Source organism: Mytilus trossulus, chromosome 1, assembly GCF_036588685.1.
Source record: "Mytilus trossulus isolate FHL-02 chromosome 1, PNRI_Mtr1.1.1.hap1, whole genome shotgun sequence".
In the NCBI taxonomy this organism is placed as follows: domain Eukaryota; kingdom Metazoa; phylum Mollusca; class Bivalvia; order Mytilida; family Mytilidae; genus Mytilus; species Mytilus trossulus.
The window spans coordinates 10,686,761-10,704,924 of NC_086373.1; the positions used below are offsets into that span (position 1 = coordinate 10,686,761).

General features: G+C 31.3%; 2 protein-coding genes across 9 annotated transcripts in view; one reads left to right on the forward strand and one right to left on the reverse strand.

Annotated features, from left to right (window-relative positions):
- Positions 1 to 16,488, forward strand: part of LOC134714999 (intraflagellar transport protein 122 homolog) — a 37,633-nt gene extending 21,145 nt beyond the window's left edge. For all 7 annotated transcript variants that reach the window (XM_063576816.1, XM_063576834.1, XM_063576842.1 and 4 more), the window contains 11 exons: positions 938 to 1,109; positions 1,426 to 1,528; positions 3,500 to 3,640; positions 4,867 to 4,964; positions 6,716 to 6,816; positions 7,363 to 7,528; positions 7,806 to 7,917; positions 10,357 to 10,485; positions 14,513 to 14,595; positions 15,028 to 15,192; positions 15,753 to 16,488. In XM_063576816.1, coding sequence (XP_063432886.1) covers positions 938 to 1,109; positions 1,426 to 1,528; positions 3,500 to 3,640; positions 4,867 to 4,964; positions 6,716 to 6,816; positions 7,363 to 7,528; positions 7,806 to 7,917; positions 10,357 to 10,485; positions 14,513 to 14,595; positions 15,028 to 15,192; positions 15,753 to 15,833 — 1,351 coding nt within the window. In that variant the 3' untranslated portion in view covers positions 15,834 to 16,488. The remainder of the gene's footprint in view (positions 1 to 937; positions 1,110 to 1,425; positions 1,529 to 3,499; positions 3,641 to 4,866; positions 4,965 to 6,715; positions 6,817 to 7,362; positions 7,529 to 7,805; positions 7,918 to 10,356; positions 10,486 to 14,512; positions 14,596 to 15,027; positions 15,193 to 15,752) is intronic.
- A 739-nt stretch (positions 16,489 to 17,227) lies between these two features.
- Positions 17,228 to 18,164, reverse strand: part of LOC134715030 (probable Dol-P-Man:Man(7)GlcNAc(2)-PP-Dol alpha-1,6-mannosyltransferase) — a 34,414-nt gene continuing 33,477 nt past the window's right edge. For both annotated transcript variants that reach the window (XM_063576891.1, XM_063576883.1), the window contains exon 10: positions 17,228 to 17,464. In XM_063576891.1, the coding sequence (XP_063432961.1) occupies positions 17,239 to 17,464 (226 nt within the window). In that variant the 3' untranslated portion in view covers positions 17,228 to 17,238. The remainder of the gene's footprint in view (positions 17,465 to 18,164) is intronic.

Consider the following 18,164-nt stretch of genomic DNA (forward strand, 5'->3'; position numbering starts at 1 on the left):
AGATATGTAAGTGTAAGCTATTGATATTATAGGGGACCATGGATGGGGAGATATGTAAGTGTAAGCTATTGATATTATAGGGGACCATGGATGGGGAGATATGTAAGTGTAAGCTATTGATATTATAGGGGACCATGGATGGGGAGATATGTAAGTGTAAGCTATTGATATTATAGGGGACCATGGATGGGGAGATATGTAAGTGTAAGCTATTGATATTATAGGGGACCATGGATGGGGAGATATGTAAGTGTAAGCTATTGATATTATAGGGGACCATGGATGGGGAGATATGTAAGTGTAAGCTATTGATATTATAGGGGACCATGGATGGGGAGATATGTAAGTGTAAGCTATTGATATTATAGGGGACCATGGATGGGGAGATATGTAAGTGTAATCTATTGATATCATAGGGGACCATGGATGGGGAGATATGTAAGTGTAAGCTATTGATATTATAGGGGACCATGGATGGGGAGATATGTAAGTGTAAGCTATTGATATTATAGGGGACCATGGATGGGGAGATATGTAAGTGTAACTTTTATCAAAATCGCAAAATAATGGTACTATATAGTTAGGTTTCAAGGTTCCATTTACAAAAATATATTGATACATTGTATTATAATATAGGGGACCATGGCTGGGGAGACATGTTAGTGTTGTACAAAATAGAATGGCAAAAAATGTCCCAATATGGTACAAATGTATGTCTTGGATTCTGTTTTTTTAATTTCCAGTTTAGAAAATATAACCAGTGAGTCACTTATACTTAATTATCAATTAGATAAGTGTCCAATTTCTTTAGAAGAACCTTGCTCGGTTTCATAGCAGATGGAGATATGAATTGTTTTTGTTATGTTGCAAAGTACAATAATATTACTTGCCATGCCTTCACATTAGGATATATATAATTATTGTATTTTGATAACAGGTTGATAGACTTAGCCAGGAAGTTAGACAAGGCAGATAGAGAGGCATTATCTAGAGCAGCCATGTACCTAGCTAAGTTAGAACAATATCCATATGCTGCTGAAGTCTACAGTAAGATGGGAGACATTAAATCTCTGATATCACTCCATGTAGAGGCTAAACACTGGGAAGATGTGAGTTCATAGAGATGTGTAATATTATTAATAATATACTCCCAATCATGAGCAGGGGACTATATTGTATTCATATTGTCTATCCCTTCTGTTTTGTCACACATTTCTTAGGTATATCTGAACAGGAGGACTTCATATTTGGTCATCAACTTCTTATTTTTATTTTTTAATTTAATGTATAATTATCTTTCTATGAAGATGCATTCTAGACAACACAACTTTAATTTTAATCATTACTTAAAATTCTTTATTTCTTTTTAAAAATGTATAACAATTGCTGATTCAGATAATAATCTTTTGTACTGTTGAATTTCAGGCTTTCACGTTGGTAGAGAAACACCCAGAATATAAAGAGGAAGTGTATGTCCCTTATGCACAATGGTTAGCAGAAAATGACAAATTTGAAGAGGCCCAGCAAGGTTTGTATACAACATACTCTTAATTTAATTACTAAGAATTTAATACTGACATTTCTTGGTAAAAAGTTGAAAAATTTCCTGATACCTATTAAGTTTATTAGCTCACCTGGCCCAAAGGGCCAAGTGAGCTTTTCTCATCACTTGGCGTCCGTCGTCGTTAACTTTTACAAAAATCTACTTCTCTGAAACTACTGGGCCAAATTAAACCAAACTTGGCCACAATCATCATTGGGGTATTTAGTTTACAAAATGTGTGGTGTGACCTGTCAAACCAACCAAGATGGCCACCATGGCTAAAAATAGAACATAGGGGTAAAATGCAGTTTTTGGCTTATAACTCAAAAAACAAAGCATTTAGAGCAAATCTGACATGGGGTGAAATTGTTAATCAGGTCAAGATATATCTGCCCTGAATTAAAGATGAATATGACAACCCGTTGTTGGGTTGCTGCCCCTGAATTGGTTATTTTAGGGAAATTTTGCTGTTTTTGGTTATTATCTTGAATATTATTATAGATAGAGATAAACTGTAAACAGCAATAATGTTCAGCAAAGTAAGATTTACAAATAAGTAAAAATGACCAAAATGGTCAGTTGACCCCTTTAGGAGTTATTGCCCTTTAAAGTCAATTTTTAACCATTTTTCGTAAATTTTATATATCTTTTAAAAAAATCTTCTCCTCTGAAACTGCTGTGCCAAATTAATCCAAACTTGGCCACACTCATCTCTAGGGTATATAAATTAAAAAATGTGTGGCGTGACCCGCCAAACCAACCAAGATGGTCGCCATGGCTAAAAATAGAACATAGGGGAAAACACAGTTTTTGACTTATAACTCAAAATCAAAGCATTTAGAGCAAATCTGACTGGCTAAAATTGTTTATCAGGTCAAGATCTATCTGCCTTAAAATTTTCAGATGAATCAGAGAACCCGTTGTGGGGTTGCTGCACCTGAATTGGTAATTTTGAGGAAATTTTGCTGTTTTTGGTTATAATCTTGAATATTATTATAGATAGAGATAAACTGTAAACAGCAATAATGTTCAGCAAAGTAAGATTTACAAATAAGTCAACATGACCAAAATGGTCAGTTGACTCCTTTAGGAGTTATTGCCCTTTAAAGTCAATTTTTAATAATTTTTCGTAAATTTTATATATCTTTTACAAAAATCTTCTCCTCTGAAACTGTTGGACCAAATTAATCCAAACTTGGCCACACTCATCTTTAGGGTATATAGATTAAAAATGTGTGGCGTGACCGGCCAAACCAACCAAGATGGCCGCCATGGCTAAAAATAGAACATAGGGGGTGAAATGCAGCTTTTGGCTTATAACTCAAAAACCAAAGCATTTATAGCAAATCTGACATGAGGTAAAATTGTTTATCAGGATCTATCTGCCCTTAAATTTTCAGATGAATCAGAGAAGCCATTGTTGGGTTGCTGTCCCTGAATTGGTAATTTTAAGGAAATTTTGCTGTTTTTGGTTATTATCTTTAATTTTATTATAGATAGAGATAAACTTTAAACAGCAATAATGTTCAGCAAAGTAAGATTTACAAATAAGTCAACATGACCAAAATGGTCAATTGACCCCCTAAGGAGTAATTTTACTTTATAGTCAATTTTAAACAATGTTCATAAAATTTGTAAATTCTAACTACCGGTAACATTTTCCACAGAAACTACTGGGCCAAGTTCATTATAGATAGTTATAATTGTAAGCAGCAAGAATGTTCAGTAAAGTAAGATGTACAAACATATCACCATCATCAAAACACAAATTTGTCATGAATCCATCTGCTTCCTTTGTTTAATATTCACATATACCAAGGTGAGCGACACAGGCTCTTTAGAGCCTCTAGTTTTTATCTTATTTTGTTCATCTATGAACTGGTTCCACACATTAGATGTATTGATAAATAAAAAAGTAGATGATTGCATGTACTGATTTATTTCTGTATGTTTCAGCCTTCCACAAAGCTGGACTCCAGACTGAGGCTGTGAAGGTGTTAGAAGAACTTACCCACAATGCAGTGCTGGAGAGTCGATTCAATGATGCAGGGTACTACTTTTGGAAACTGTCAATACAGTGTATAGATATTGCTCGAGGTAATCATAAATTATCTTTATTATTGAAATAACAAAAAGGTTCACATGACATTTACATTTTGTTATTTCAACAGTGTGAACACTAAGGTCTCCTGTCATAAGGCCAGGATTTTTTAATTTGTTGGTTTACGGATCCGCCGACCCAATTTTGCCGATTTACAAAATAAAAATAAAATCGAATTTTCAGGCTTTTTTTTATTCTCGCCGACCCTAACAAATGCATTATCACTGAAAAATAATTAAAATATCCTTTTTTATGAAATGAAATGTATTAATCACTAACGGATGTGATAACACTTTCTGTTGTGAAAAATGAAACTTTCAGTTTACGTTTCTAAAAATAGACAAATCAATTATTAATGACCTTGAAATGTCGTTTGCGCAAAGAATTTTGCGGAACGAAACCTGTGTTTAAAACCAATTACACAATAAGTTCGTTTTCCTTATTTGTCACCAGTCCGTAAGATGCATGTTCTCATATAAATAGACTCGTCCAAATGTGGACAGGTGGAATTTCAAGACATCAAGTTAAAATACTGAATTTTAACAAATCATTTGATATTTGTTTGTTTTATAGATAAAAAAAAATATCGTCCATTTGAATAAAAAAACGGGAATGCATGACAACAGATTATTTAACCTGATATTCTCGTTTTTTCAGTGGACTAGTCTATTACGTTTTTGACACGTGTGTTGAAACTTTTTTTTTCTTTATCAGATTTCGTGCTTATTATTTTTCACCAAGTTATGATTAAAAGCTAAGTCAAATAACTGACGTGAATCTTTTTTTCTTGTCTGTGAAATGACGATTTAATTTCGTCTTTGTCAGTGTACCCCCCTTTTTTTACGGGAAATTATTAGACAATGTCATGCGATGTTTACAGCTGAGCAATAATATTTCATCAAACTAAAATTTAAGAACGATGAAAAAATAGTATGACAAACATATTATTAGAAAGGTGAAATATATTTTTATTTTGCATATCAGTTTTCTGTCTTGAAAGAATTTTTTTTCTTTTTTTTTCCGACCGACCGATCCGACTTTTTCATGGAGAAAATCCGTAAACCAACAAATTAAAAAACCGTGGCCTAAGCTGGTTAATGATATTTATTGTGTGTTTTAATGGATAATATATTTGATAGTGAAAATGCTTCACTTTCCCTGATAGTTTGAGAGACTTCGCATGCTTCAGCTGAAACGCTTAGGCTTTATTTTAATTTTCTAGATGAACCAGATAAAAGAGAAGAGATGTTAGAGAAGTTCCATGATTACCAGAGAAGGGCAGACATGTACTTTGCTTACCACTCTATACAGAGATATACTGTAAGTCGGAATGTCTTTGAATAATATATATTTATTTTAGACATTAAAAAATTATTTTAGTATCTTCTGGTGTGGAGCAATTCATTATTAGTTTCCCTCCCCTAATATGTAATATGTACTCAAGTACTAATCCCTTGTAGCACAAACAAAACTTAAAAGCATTATTGACCCCAATCCATCATTTTCAGCAAGATTCCTAGAAGTTTCAATCTTAAATTATTCCTCACATCATTTGTAATCATGGAAGCTAAATTATGCAAATTGGTTTACATGTGCTGCTTTTGCATACAATAGATTGGTTAAAAAGGCAAATCCTGTCAAAATATGCCTGTCACTGGGAGGTAAATAAAATCCATATAGCCAGAGTATGAACTTTTAAAGAACAAATCAATGCTTGTTATGGACACAGTAAATTATCTTAGACACAACTTTCAGAACAAACAATGTATTTAGGGCACCTGTAGTAATAAAACTGATTAATGCTCTCCCTCGTTAACATAGGTACCTGCCTCTAGGTGTAGGAATTTGGTCTGCTTTGAAGACCCATTGGTGGCTTTGGGCTGTTTTCAGCTCTTTGTTTTTTTTTCTTTTCTCTTTGACACATACCCTGTTTCACTTAAGATTACTATTTTATGACTGTACTCGTACCTTATTTCAAATGATTGTTATTTTTACACCTTTTATACTGATCTATAACAGTGTAGGACAGTCTGAATTTTTTTGGGGGGCGAGTGTAAAAATGACTTCACAGGCCCAAAATGCATATTGGTAGCCCAATAATATTACTTTTTTACGTGTTGAGCCATATAAAATGACAACGAAAGGAATATAAATACGGTAGATGTTCTCAATTCCTCAAACCTTCCTGATACATAACCCTTAAAAAAATCATTCCGGTAGTCAGTGCCTAATCTAGGATTTTGGAGAGGGAGAAGTGAATTCAAGTCTCATTCCATGAGAGAGTAGAGAGAGGCGAAGTTCCATTGCAGTTTCGGTTGCATAGTGATTTCGCGTGATCACTGAGGAAATGTTGCCGTTGTGTTTAAAATTAAACTAGTTTCTGCGAATTGATCTAAAAATAGTAGGGGGAAATTTCCGTGATATTCTATTTGGTCAGTCATTTCAACAGGTGCCTCCAAAATTCAAAACAAAATAAAAAGACATTTTATAAAAAAAATATTTTCTTATGTCACTGCCGCATGCACTTGTTTCTGTCCTTGGGGGTTTAACTATCTACACTTGTATGAAAAATATTTTGACAGCTTCTTGGATGTATTTGTGTATGCCAGAGTTCTTTTTATAATTCCCTTTGGCCTTGTTTGGTTAAGTGGGTTAGACGAGGTTTTACTGTCAATGACTGTCGCTAGCCTATATAAAACATTGTTAAGGGACCATCATTGATAGCAAAACTATTTTTGACCCACTATTAACAAGCACATTGTCACGACGCCATATTGATATTTTAATGCACTTGCACGTTTTAATGATGTGACCAGAGGATTCCTGAAAATGGGTGTTCCGAATTTAGGGTGGTTTATTATAGGAGTAAACTACGATTTTGAGAATGATAATACAATCACCCAATGATTATTTTTGGGCCAGTTACTATCCATCTTTTGACAATTTCTAATCGCCCAATCAAGGTTCTGGTCGCATTTGGCGACCAGGAGACTGGCAGTGTCCAACACTGCTATAAAATTATTAATCTTTTTGATTGTAATATATGATGGTATTTTTTTGGTATATTTCAGGATGAGCCTTTTACATCACATTTACCAGAAGCATTGTTTAATATATCTAGATACCTGTTACATATGATGCAGGGAGTCATTCCTTATGGTATATCTAAAGTGTATCCTTACAAATTGAATTCATTTTTAGTGACAGACTTGACTGCACCAAATGTTAATCTGGGACCTCACTAGTTGTTTATAAGTTGTTATCAAAAAATGGGATGCATCAAATTATTGTGACTGGTTATAAAATATTTGTGGTAGTTCATATGTATCTCCACCTTTTCAAACATGCATCACAATCCATTAAAGGCAGTTATGCTTAAAGATCATCTTTGGTTGCCTATGACATATTTATGTGTCTCGACTGTTAATTTATTTCGAGTTTGCCAAATTTGGTATATAGCATCAATGATTTAAAGAATTTCAACATAAATATTACCAGTAGAGACATTTCAGTGTGTGCACTTATAGCTTTGGAATAAGGGACAATAGACATTTTTTTTTTATCATTTTCAAGCTTAATTTACATAAGTATTCTATTCCTCCAATTAGACTTATCTCCAATAAAGTAATACATCATAACTAGATTGTTGAATTATATAGTCATTGACAATGGTACCTTTTAATAGAACATAAGTTATAGCACCTTAACACTGAATCAGTGGCACATTATATGCTCTAGCCAAACAGAGTAAAAACTTGAATGGATTTAAACTGGCCAGATATGCTTATGAGAAGTTACATACACTGAGGATTCCTAGCAGATTCCAGGAGGCTGTAGATCTAGGCAGTGTTATTATCAGATCTAAACCATTCCAGGATGCTGAGGTCAGTGATACATATATTTATACAGTGAAACAAAACATATTCAATTTTAAGTTGTTTAATGATATGTTATAGACACATTGTACATAAACCAATGTCAGCTATACATGTAATTACAATTAAATTTTGATTAAGATCATTTCAATGTAGCATTGTTTTATTTCCACACAAGGCATGGTAAACTTTTTAACTTTATCCACTGAATTGGGTATAAGCAATATTATTGCATCATATCCACACAAAAAATATTCATTCCAATATTTTTTCTATTTTTTTTCAGGAATTATTACCCATGTGCTATAGATGTTCTACAACCAATCCTTTACTGAACAATGGAGGAAATTTCTGTATCAACTGTAGACAGCCTTTTGTCCATTCCTTTGTCTCATTTGGTAATTTATAGTTTCTGCTATTACAAAAGAAGTGTATGACATAGTCAGTATGTGCTTAGGCCAGAATTTTTTAATTAGTTGGTTTACGGATCCGCCGACCTGATTTTGCCGATTCCTAGAATAAAAATAAAATTGACTTTTCATGCTTTTTTATTCCCGCCGACCCAAACAAATACATTATCCTGAAAAATAATTAAATTATTCTTTTTTTGTGAAATGAAATGCATGAATCACTAACAAGATTGATAACACTCTCTGTTGTGAAAAAATAAAACTTCCAGTTTACGTTTCTAAAAATAGACAAATCAATTATAACTGACCTTGAAATGTTGTTTACGCAAATACTTTTGCGGAACGAAATCTGTGTTCAAAACCAATTACACAATAAGTTTGTTTCCCTTATTTGTCATCAGTCTGTAAGATGCATAATCTCATAGAAATAGACTTGTCCAAATGTGGACAGGTGGAAAGCACCTTGGAAGTAAAAGTTCTGAATATCAACAAGTCATTTAGAATTTTCTTGTTTCATGGATAATAAAAAAAAAGATATCGTCCATTTGGATAAAAAAAAACGGGAATGGACACCAGATTAACCCGATATTCTCGTTTTTTCTGTGGACGAGTCTATTACGTTTTTGATTGACATGTGTGTTGAAACTTATTTTCGTACGACGTTTTTAACATTTGTTTCTTTATCAGTTTTCGTTTTTGAAGATTATCACTCACCAAGTTTTCTGGAATTGATTAAGAACTACGCAAATTTGTTTTCTTGTTTGTGAAATGACGATTTAATTTTGTCTTTGGCTGTGAACACACCCCTTTTTTACAGCAAATCTTTAGACAATGTCATGCGATATTTATGACAGCTGAGCAAGAATATTTCATCAAACTAAAATTTGAAATGATGACAAAATAGCATAAAAAAACATTTTGTTAGAAAGGTGAAATGTATATTTATTTTGCATTTTTTTACTGTCTTGAAAGATATTTTTTCCTTCCTTTTTTTTTCCCAACCGACCGACCCGACTTTTTCATGGAGAAAATCCGTAAACCAACAAATTAAAAAAACGTGGCCTTATATGTATATTGGAAAGCAATAGACCATTAATAGTTTTTATATATTCATATACATGTACACCAAATATTGAATAATAATAATAATCAAGTTGAATATGGATTAAAAAACCACTTATTATCAACTCTTCATTGAGCTTGTTGCTGTAAAGCAGATCTACCACTCAACAAGGGTAATAACCTACTTCAAATTATATATTTTTAAAGTAAAACTTATGATTTGGAAATAAGTTCCCAGAAATGGCTATACATGTATCAATCCAAGAAGTATGGTGGTATGGGTGCCTTCCGCCATCTTGGATTGTAAAAAACAGAGAACATAAGGTCCAAATTTTCTTTCAAGTTAGCAAAATTTGATGCAGGAAAGCAGGTATTTAATGGGAATTTTCATTTAAAAGATCCAATTTATTTAAGAATTGAATGCTTCTTTTTGTAAATTTATTGGGGTGTAAAAGCGTTGACCAAAGTACATTTTGTATGAAGCGCAGAAGCGCTTCATACTAAAAATGTGCGCACGGTCAACGCTTTTACAAAGCATTCAATACTTATAATTACATTTTTTAGCTATGATCATGAAAACACCAATTTTACAATTTTTTTATTTTATTCACCTCTGTACTTTATTGTGGGACCATGTGTTAACATGAATGAAAAGTTTTATTGAGTGACGCAATTGCTTACGGAATAACATGTGATGTGCAGTTAGCCAATAAAAATAAAGTATTATAATGAAACATACATCTAATGTAATAATAAGAATATGATTTATAAATATGAATATTTTTACAAGTGTAGATTATTTTTTGTAGTTTAATGTTTTTAAATTGGCATTTTTATGGGAGGTAACTCTAAAACAGTGAATTTTCTGAAGTAATCTACATGGAATTTTCCTATTTTGTGTATTTTAGACTGAAAAAACGTACACTGACCATATCTTTTCTTTTTGATATTCTCAAAGCATTATCTGAAAGCTGTCTTTACTAATTTATTTTACAAATCTATCATTTTGTTTGGTTTCTAATCACAAAGTATGAAAAAATTCTATAATTTTTATTTTAGACTCCCATACCACCTTAAGCATATGTTTTCATGAGTTCAATTTCATGAAAAAATACGACACAAATAGAAAGATATTTTATCTTATATCTTAGATAATAATGACATCATAGCACTGGAAATTGCTACTATGATTTTTTTTTTGCTCTCCTTAACTGATATTATATATCTTTAATACCAAAGTCTATATAAACTATAGGTATAAAAAGGTATTATAATGTTGAAATTGTGTGGTCCAAAATGGGTCCAATTAACTTAACCCTTTATGTTAATTGAATAATTTTAATGTTTTCATATTTTATACAACAGAGGTTTTACCATTGGTTGAGTTTGTGATAGAAGAAGGAATAACTGATGAAGAAGCTGTACAAATATTAGATTTATCTATACCTAAACAGAAGAAAGAAGATAAAAAATGGCATGAAAGTCGTATGGGGCGTATCCTTTAAAAATATTTTGTATACATTATGTCATGCTTTCATGTCGAAAAGGACATCTATTACATGAAATCTCAATGCAAAATAATACAATTTTGTGGATTGATAAAAACTTCAACTATCTTGAAATATTATTTGCAACCCATGAGCTCTGACACACTCATTTTCTATTCTGTTCAAAAATATTAACAGTATCAATTTAACTGCAAAAGAAAAGATGTCTCTTCAGAGGTGCTATAATATTTAAATGCATTACTGAATAAAAACCTTAAAAAGATGATAAACTCAATAGAGATTATAAGTACAGTCAAACTCGGACAATAAATCAGAGCTATATTCCTTAACTTATGATGAGTTGAAAGTTTTATAAAAAATAATTAAATAAAACAATATCCATATTTTCAATTGTTCTGTTCTGTATTTTTTTTATATCATCCCAAATTTAATGGTTTATGAAAAATTCTGATTATATGAAGCTTAAGGAGGCTCGCGGGTATAAGATTTTCAGAAAAAATAAAACATTTATTTTTCTTTACAAATTTTATTAATTACCTTTAGTAGTTGTTACTTTATCTTGTGGTACAAGAATTTTTCAAAAAAATCAATACAAGTTGGCCCCAGGTGACTTTTAAAATTTAGATATCATTGAAAAAGCTCCAAATTATCTCCCTTTGGTGCAAAAATGCCATTTTTCGGCTCTAAAAATGAAATATCTGTTTTAACTCATCGGTGACCTATATTTTTTATTGATGTTTTCGAATAGGCTGTACATAAACTGAATAATTGTAAATTTTAACCAATTTCTGTAATTTATTTCTTTTTTTATTTCGATATTACCAATATTTCTCCTATTAGTTCAACAGAAAAAAAGGAGGATTAACAAAAATGTATGCTTTTTTCGAAGGCAGATTGTGAGCATAAATGCACGGTGACCCCATTTTTTTATTTAATTTTTCCATTAGGCCAGGATTTTTTAATTTGTTGGTTTACAGATCCGCCGACCCAATTTTGCCGATTTCGAGAATAAAAATAAAATCGAATTTTCAGGCTTTTTTTTATTCACGCCGACCCTAACAAATGCATTATCCCTGAAAAATAATTAAAATATCCTTTTTTTATGAAATGAAATGCACGAATCACTAACAGAAGTGATGACACTTTCTATTGTGAATAAATGAAACTTCCAGTTTACGTTTCTAAAAATAGACTAATCAATTATTAATAACCTTGAAATGTAGTTTGCGCAAATAATTTTGCGGAACGAAACCTGTGTTTAAACCAATTACACAATAAGTTTGTTTCCCTTATTTGTCACCAGTCCGTAAGATGCATGTTCTCATAGAAATAGACTTGTCCAAATGTGGACAGGTGGAAGTTCAAGACATCAAGTTAAAGTACTGAATTTTAACAAATCATTTGATATTTTCTTGTTTCATAGATATTAAAAAAATATCGCCCATTTGGATAAAAAACGGGAATGCATGACAACAGATTATTTAATCTGATATTCTCGTTTTTCCAGTGGACGAGTCTATAACGTTTTTTCCACGTGTGTTGAAACATTTTGTACGACGTTTTTACTTTTTTTTTCTTCATCAGTTTTCGTGCTTATTATTTTTCACCAAGTTTTGATTAAAATCTAAGTCAAATAACTGACGTGAGTCTGTTTTTCTTGTTTGTGAAATGACGATTTAATTTCGTCTTTGTCCGTGTACCCCTCTTTTTTAACGAGAAATTACGGGAAATTATTAGACAATGGCATACAATGTTTACAGCTGAGCAATAATATTATCAAACTAAAAAATTCAAGAAAGATGACAAAATAGTATGACAAACATATTATTAGAAAGATGAAATATATTTTTATTTTGCATATCAGTTTTCTGTCTTGAAAGATTTTTTTTTTCTTTTTTTTTCCGACCGATCGACCCGACTTTTTCATGTAGAAAATCCGTAAACCAACAAATTAAAAAACCGTGGCCTTAGGTAAAAGATAAAGTTAATTTATAGAAAAATATAGAGAAATCCTATATTGAATAAAACCAGATGCTCCGCAGGGCGTAGCTTTATACGACTGCAGAGGTTGAACCCTGAACAGTTGGGGCAAGTATGGACACAACATTCAAGCTGGAGTCCGCTCTAAATTTGGATTGTGATTAAATAGTTGACACAGCATAGGTTTCTGACACAGAATGAATGTGTTCAAATGAACTTAAAATTTTTGTTTTCTCTTAGAGCAATTCACTATGCTGTTGAATATTAATCCTCTCAAAAAAATGTTTGAAGAAATTTTCTTTTTATTTATGAAATTTCAAATGAAAAAATTGAACCCAATTTTTTAATCACATCCCCCTTTCCCTTATTCCAAAACTAATTTCAATTAAGATATTCTAATGGAGTTTGCAACAATTACTACTCATTTAAATACATCATAAAATATTAAGATGTAAAAAAACTGCTTGTTATCACTAAATGGTAAAGATTATTTAAATTTATCAGTTGGTAGTAAAAAGTGAATATACATTGTATATTGTATATAACGAAGATTTAAGTTGATTCTGGACAAAGAAAGATAACTCCAATTAAAAAAAATTCTTGCAGATATTTCTTGCTTACTTTACTGGACAAAGAAAGATAACTCTTAATTAAAAAAAAATTTGCTATTTCACAATATTGTGAAATAAGATATTTCTTGCCATTGCACAATACTGTGCAATTGAAAAGACTTGCTATTGCACAATACTTAATATAATAATTTTAGATCCTGATTTGGACCAACTTGAAAACTGGGCCCATAATCAAAAATCTAAGTACATGTTTAGATTCAGCATATCAAAGAGGCCCAAGAATTTGATTTTTGTTAAAATCAAACTTAGTTTAATTTTGGACCCTTTGCACTTTAATTTAGACCAATTTTAAAACTGGACCAAAAATTAAGAATCTACATACACAGTTAGATTTGGCATATCAAAGAACCCCAATTATTCAATTTTTGATGAAATTAAACAATGTTTAATTTTGGACCTCGATTTGGGCCAACTTGAAAACTGGGCCAATAATCAAAAATCTAAGTAAATTTTTAGATTCAGCATATCAAAGAACCCCAAGGTTTCAATTTTTGTTAAAATCAAACTAAGTTTAATTTTGGACCCTTTGGACCTTAATGTAGACCAATTTGAAAACGGGACCAAAAATTAAGAATCTACATACACAGTTAGATTCGGCATATTAAAGAACCCCAATTATTCAATTTTGATGAAATCAAACAAAGTTTAATTTTGGACCCTTTGGGCCCCTTTTTCCTTAACTGTTGGGACCAAAACTCCCAAAATCAATACCAACCTTCCTTTTATAGTCATAAACCTTGTGTTTAAATTTCATAGATTTCTATTTACTTATACTAACGCTATGGTGCGAAAACCAAGAAAAATGCTTATTTGGGTCCCTTTTTGGCCCCTAATTCCTAAACTGTTGGGACCGAAACTCCCAAAATCAATACCAACCTTCCTTTTGTGGTCATAAACATTGTGTTTAAATTTCATTGATTTCTATTTACTTTAACTAAAGTTATTGTGCGAAAACCAAGAATAATGCTTATTTGGGCCCTTTTTTGGCCCCTAATTCCTAAACTGTTGAAACCAAAACTCCCAAAATCAATCCCATCCTTTCTTTTGTGGTCATAAACCTTGTGTCAAAATTTCATAGATTTCTATTAACTTAAACTAAAGTTATAGTGCGAAAACCAAGAAAATGCTTATTTGGGCCCTTTTTGGCCCCTAATTCCTAAAATATTGGGACCAAAACTCCCAAAATCAATACCAGCCTTCCTTTTATGGTCATAAACCTTGTGTTAAAATTTCATAGATTTCTATTCACTTTTACTAAAGTTAGAGTGCGAAAACTAAAAGTATTCGGACGATTTAGACCCGCGAGCCCCCTTAAGTGAGTGTGCTTTATTATCATGTACATACTTTGATATTTTGTATGTAATAGATAGATTCAGTTTATTGCTCCTTAACCTGATATAGAAGCCCAAACATTGCGACTTGGTGATGAAACAGATGACCCAGAGGAAGATGATCCATTCACAGCTAAACTACATTCTTTTGAGGTAAGAACTGAATTTATAAAGTGATCTAATTCTAGAAGAATGGGAGATGAATGGATGAACAGACAAAGTACACTTTTTGTTTCCTAATCTAAATCAATTAAATAATTGATAACTCAAGAGAAATAATTCCACCAGTCAATATTGAAACAATCCATTTATAGCTTTACTACACACACAAAGAATCATTTTGTTGAAACAAGCTTTTCATTCACCCTTGACAAAATCTATTTGATAGTAAAAGAAATTAATATCAAATTAGTCATAACTTTAAATTTGGTTGTATCCTCATTTATGTTCATTTGACTTCTATGAACTTGTCTGCATGTATGGTTTAAGTAAATTAATCTCTGAATCAAATCACAAAAAATTGTACTCTTCAGAAAGACTGTTAAGTAAAATTTGTTTAATAAAACAATGTTCTTATATTTTCAGCAAGGAGGAACAGAATTTAAGCCTGTTAGAGTGACCAGAACAGTCCTCCAGTCTTTATCAAGATCTGAAGTTTATGTTCTAAAATGGCCAAAACCTTTAAGATACCAGTTCTTCAAGTCTCTATTACCTGATGTAACAATAACACAGTGTCCATTCTGTCATAAGGTAATTATATATATACAAATTGGGCAGATAGTCTTAAATGCAAAAAGAAGTGGAAACCATACTTTAATAGGTGAACCCTCTAATACTCAGCTATCACAACCAGTTCTTCATTGTTAGCATTTTCATTTATACACAATTCAAATATAAATAATCAGGCATGATCAATTAAAATCAGGGATCCAAAGTGATCTTATTCGATAGATTTAACTTTTTGGTCACAAAATATAGTGTGAAAAGTAAAATCACAAAAATACTGAACTTAGAGGAAAATCAATTCAGAAAGTCCATAATCACATGGCAAAATCAAATAACAAAACGCATCAAAAACGAATGGACAAGAACTGTCAAATTCCTGACTTGGTACAGGCAATTTCAAATGTAGAAAATGGTGTGACTGATGTAAAACTCATGGCCCAGTAATCATGTTTGAAAAGAAACCCATAAAAGGGCACTTAAACCACTTAAAATTAAACTTTCACATATGAAATTAGTAAACGAAAGAAATATGTAATAAATAAACTTGTTGAATGAATAAAAGATTTTTTGTTATTTCATTTCAGTTGTTCCACACTGATGATTTTGAACTTCAGTATTTACAGAAAGGCCATTGTCCGTTCTGCAGAAATTCACAGGAGGAGTAACTTTAGATTATGAACTATGTTGTTTTAATTTACTGGTATACACATCTGCTTATGTATGTTTTATTGATTTCACATTCTTGCAAAAAAAGTGAAATAAATGAAAGAATGACTTGTAAAAAGGTAGAAGTTTTCAAAGCAGATTAGAAATGAGAGGCTTTATTTTCATGTTTTAGCATAAACCTTTTTACTGTTACCTTATCTTTATTGTCACAATATAGGAAGCATGCATAGCAATCATTGATCAGAAAGTTTATGATCATGAAAGTATTAATTACACTTTATTCCATGTTTTTCCGTCCATTTTATAGATTTTTATTTGTTGTACAACTGCCATTCTACACCATGCTGTGCTCTCTGTAAGGTTAATAATGATTGTTACAATATAGGTATATCTCGTTACCATCAATATTTATACTACAGAGAACGTTAAACATTGCTTATTGTTTTGAAAAAGACTTCAAATAAAGTTTATATTTAGTTCTTGACAAAATTGTATAAAATAAGGAAACAAGTTGTTATGATAGTTTTTAAGAGTAATATGAGAAATTTTGTTACCTGTATCTGTACATTTGTGATTTTCTATCTAAATTATTTATTTTTTAAAAAAGATCTGAAATAATTGAGAATATGTAAAATAAAAAAATATATTCTTGGATTTTTTTACTGCTATTTATTTATATGTTATAGTGATTTCTTGACTACACTGAATTTGATGTCTTTGCTTTTGTACCAAAGGTCATTTTAGAGAAGATTTCAAATTGGAAGTATGATTATCAATGAAGAGACTATCCACATAAAAATCAGTCAAGGATTTATACAACTTTAGGTTGACGCCTTCAACAATGAGCAAAATTCATAGTGTTACACCTAGCTCTACTCAAGTTCTAAAAATCTTCAAAAACAATTTGTTATAAATCCAAATTGCATATAATATCTTTTTCTTGTTGCTTTTAAGAATTTGTACATTTATGGCAGAACTAATTATCAATAGTCAAAGAAATTCACTGGTCAAATCAAAGACTTGAAAATGTTTGTTTCTTGCTGGAGTAAGACAATAGAATCTTTGGCTAAGAGTCCAAAAAATGTGCACAGGAAGGATGACATGTGTTACTTTAGACTTGTAAACAAGCACATTAAAAATCTGGCTCAGAGTCTGTCTAGTACAAAGCTATGTTCATGTTCATATCACACATTAAACATGAGTTGCATGTATAAGTTGACACATAAAACAATGGTTACTTTTATTGTGATTGCAGCATATAATACTGGTGCCAACTTTAGCAACTATAAGTCCCCAAAACCACTTGGTAAATGACACTGGTATCAAACTAGGCAATAAAAAAAAGGGTAACATGATGAGTATAATTAATAAATAGGTGAAACAAACAAAATACTTCAGAATATCTTATGTTTTATTTTTTTCTAAAATCCATATTTCTTGATGTAGCTTTATCTGTATTGGGTGTTTAAAGTTTTTAAGTTGAGGCTGTATTTTATGGAATGCCTCCACTGTATGAATGATTTTGTGTGATTGTTTATAGTATGGTAAAACTGTCTGATTTCCTATCAATAAGTGAGTGAAGGACTTCATTTTCTCTCCATTAGGTGGTAAATCTTCTTCCTTACTGTATCTGTAAAATAGAACAGACTTTTAAAAATAAGACAATATGAGATTAATAGCTTTGTACGATTGATAAATGTGATTAAAATGTTGGATGGATTTATAACTTGGAATTAAAAAATGTCATAACATCAAAGCTTGTGTACAGAAAGCTGCATTTTTAAGTAATATTTCTATGAAGATAATAGTGTAAAATGGTTTAGAAATAATATTAGTTCAGTCACAAATTTCTACAGCAAATAAACATGGGAATTTCTCGTTACATTGAAGACCTGTTGGTGACCTTCTGCTGTTGTTTTTTTCTATGGTCGGGTTGTTTTCTCTTTGATACATTCCCCATTTCCATTCTCAATTTTATTTAAATTCAATTGTCTGAAGAAACTGAATTAAATTGAAATTAATTCTTCTAGTTGTCTGCCCATAGACCGTTATTTGTATTCCCTGTGCTTCACGGGATATAACCATTCAGCTTGATAGGGCCGACTTGATTAGACAAAGTTTTCACCGTTAAATTTTTATCTTGCTTATGTGAATTTATTTGATGTTATAATGTTTTTGTTTCAGTAGTATTAATAAATTACTGACTATATTTTGTCAACATGATATTATGTCTCATAATGTGCAATTAAAATCAGCACATGGCACTTTGTGTGGGTATTCAATTTGAACCTAAGTTTGGTTTTTGGGATACGATTGCTGTCAAGCAATCT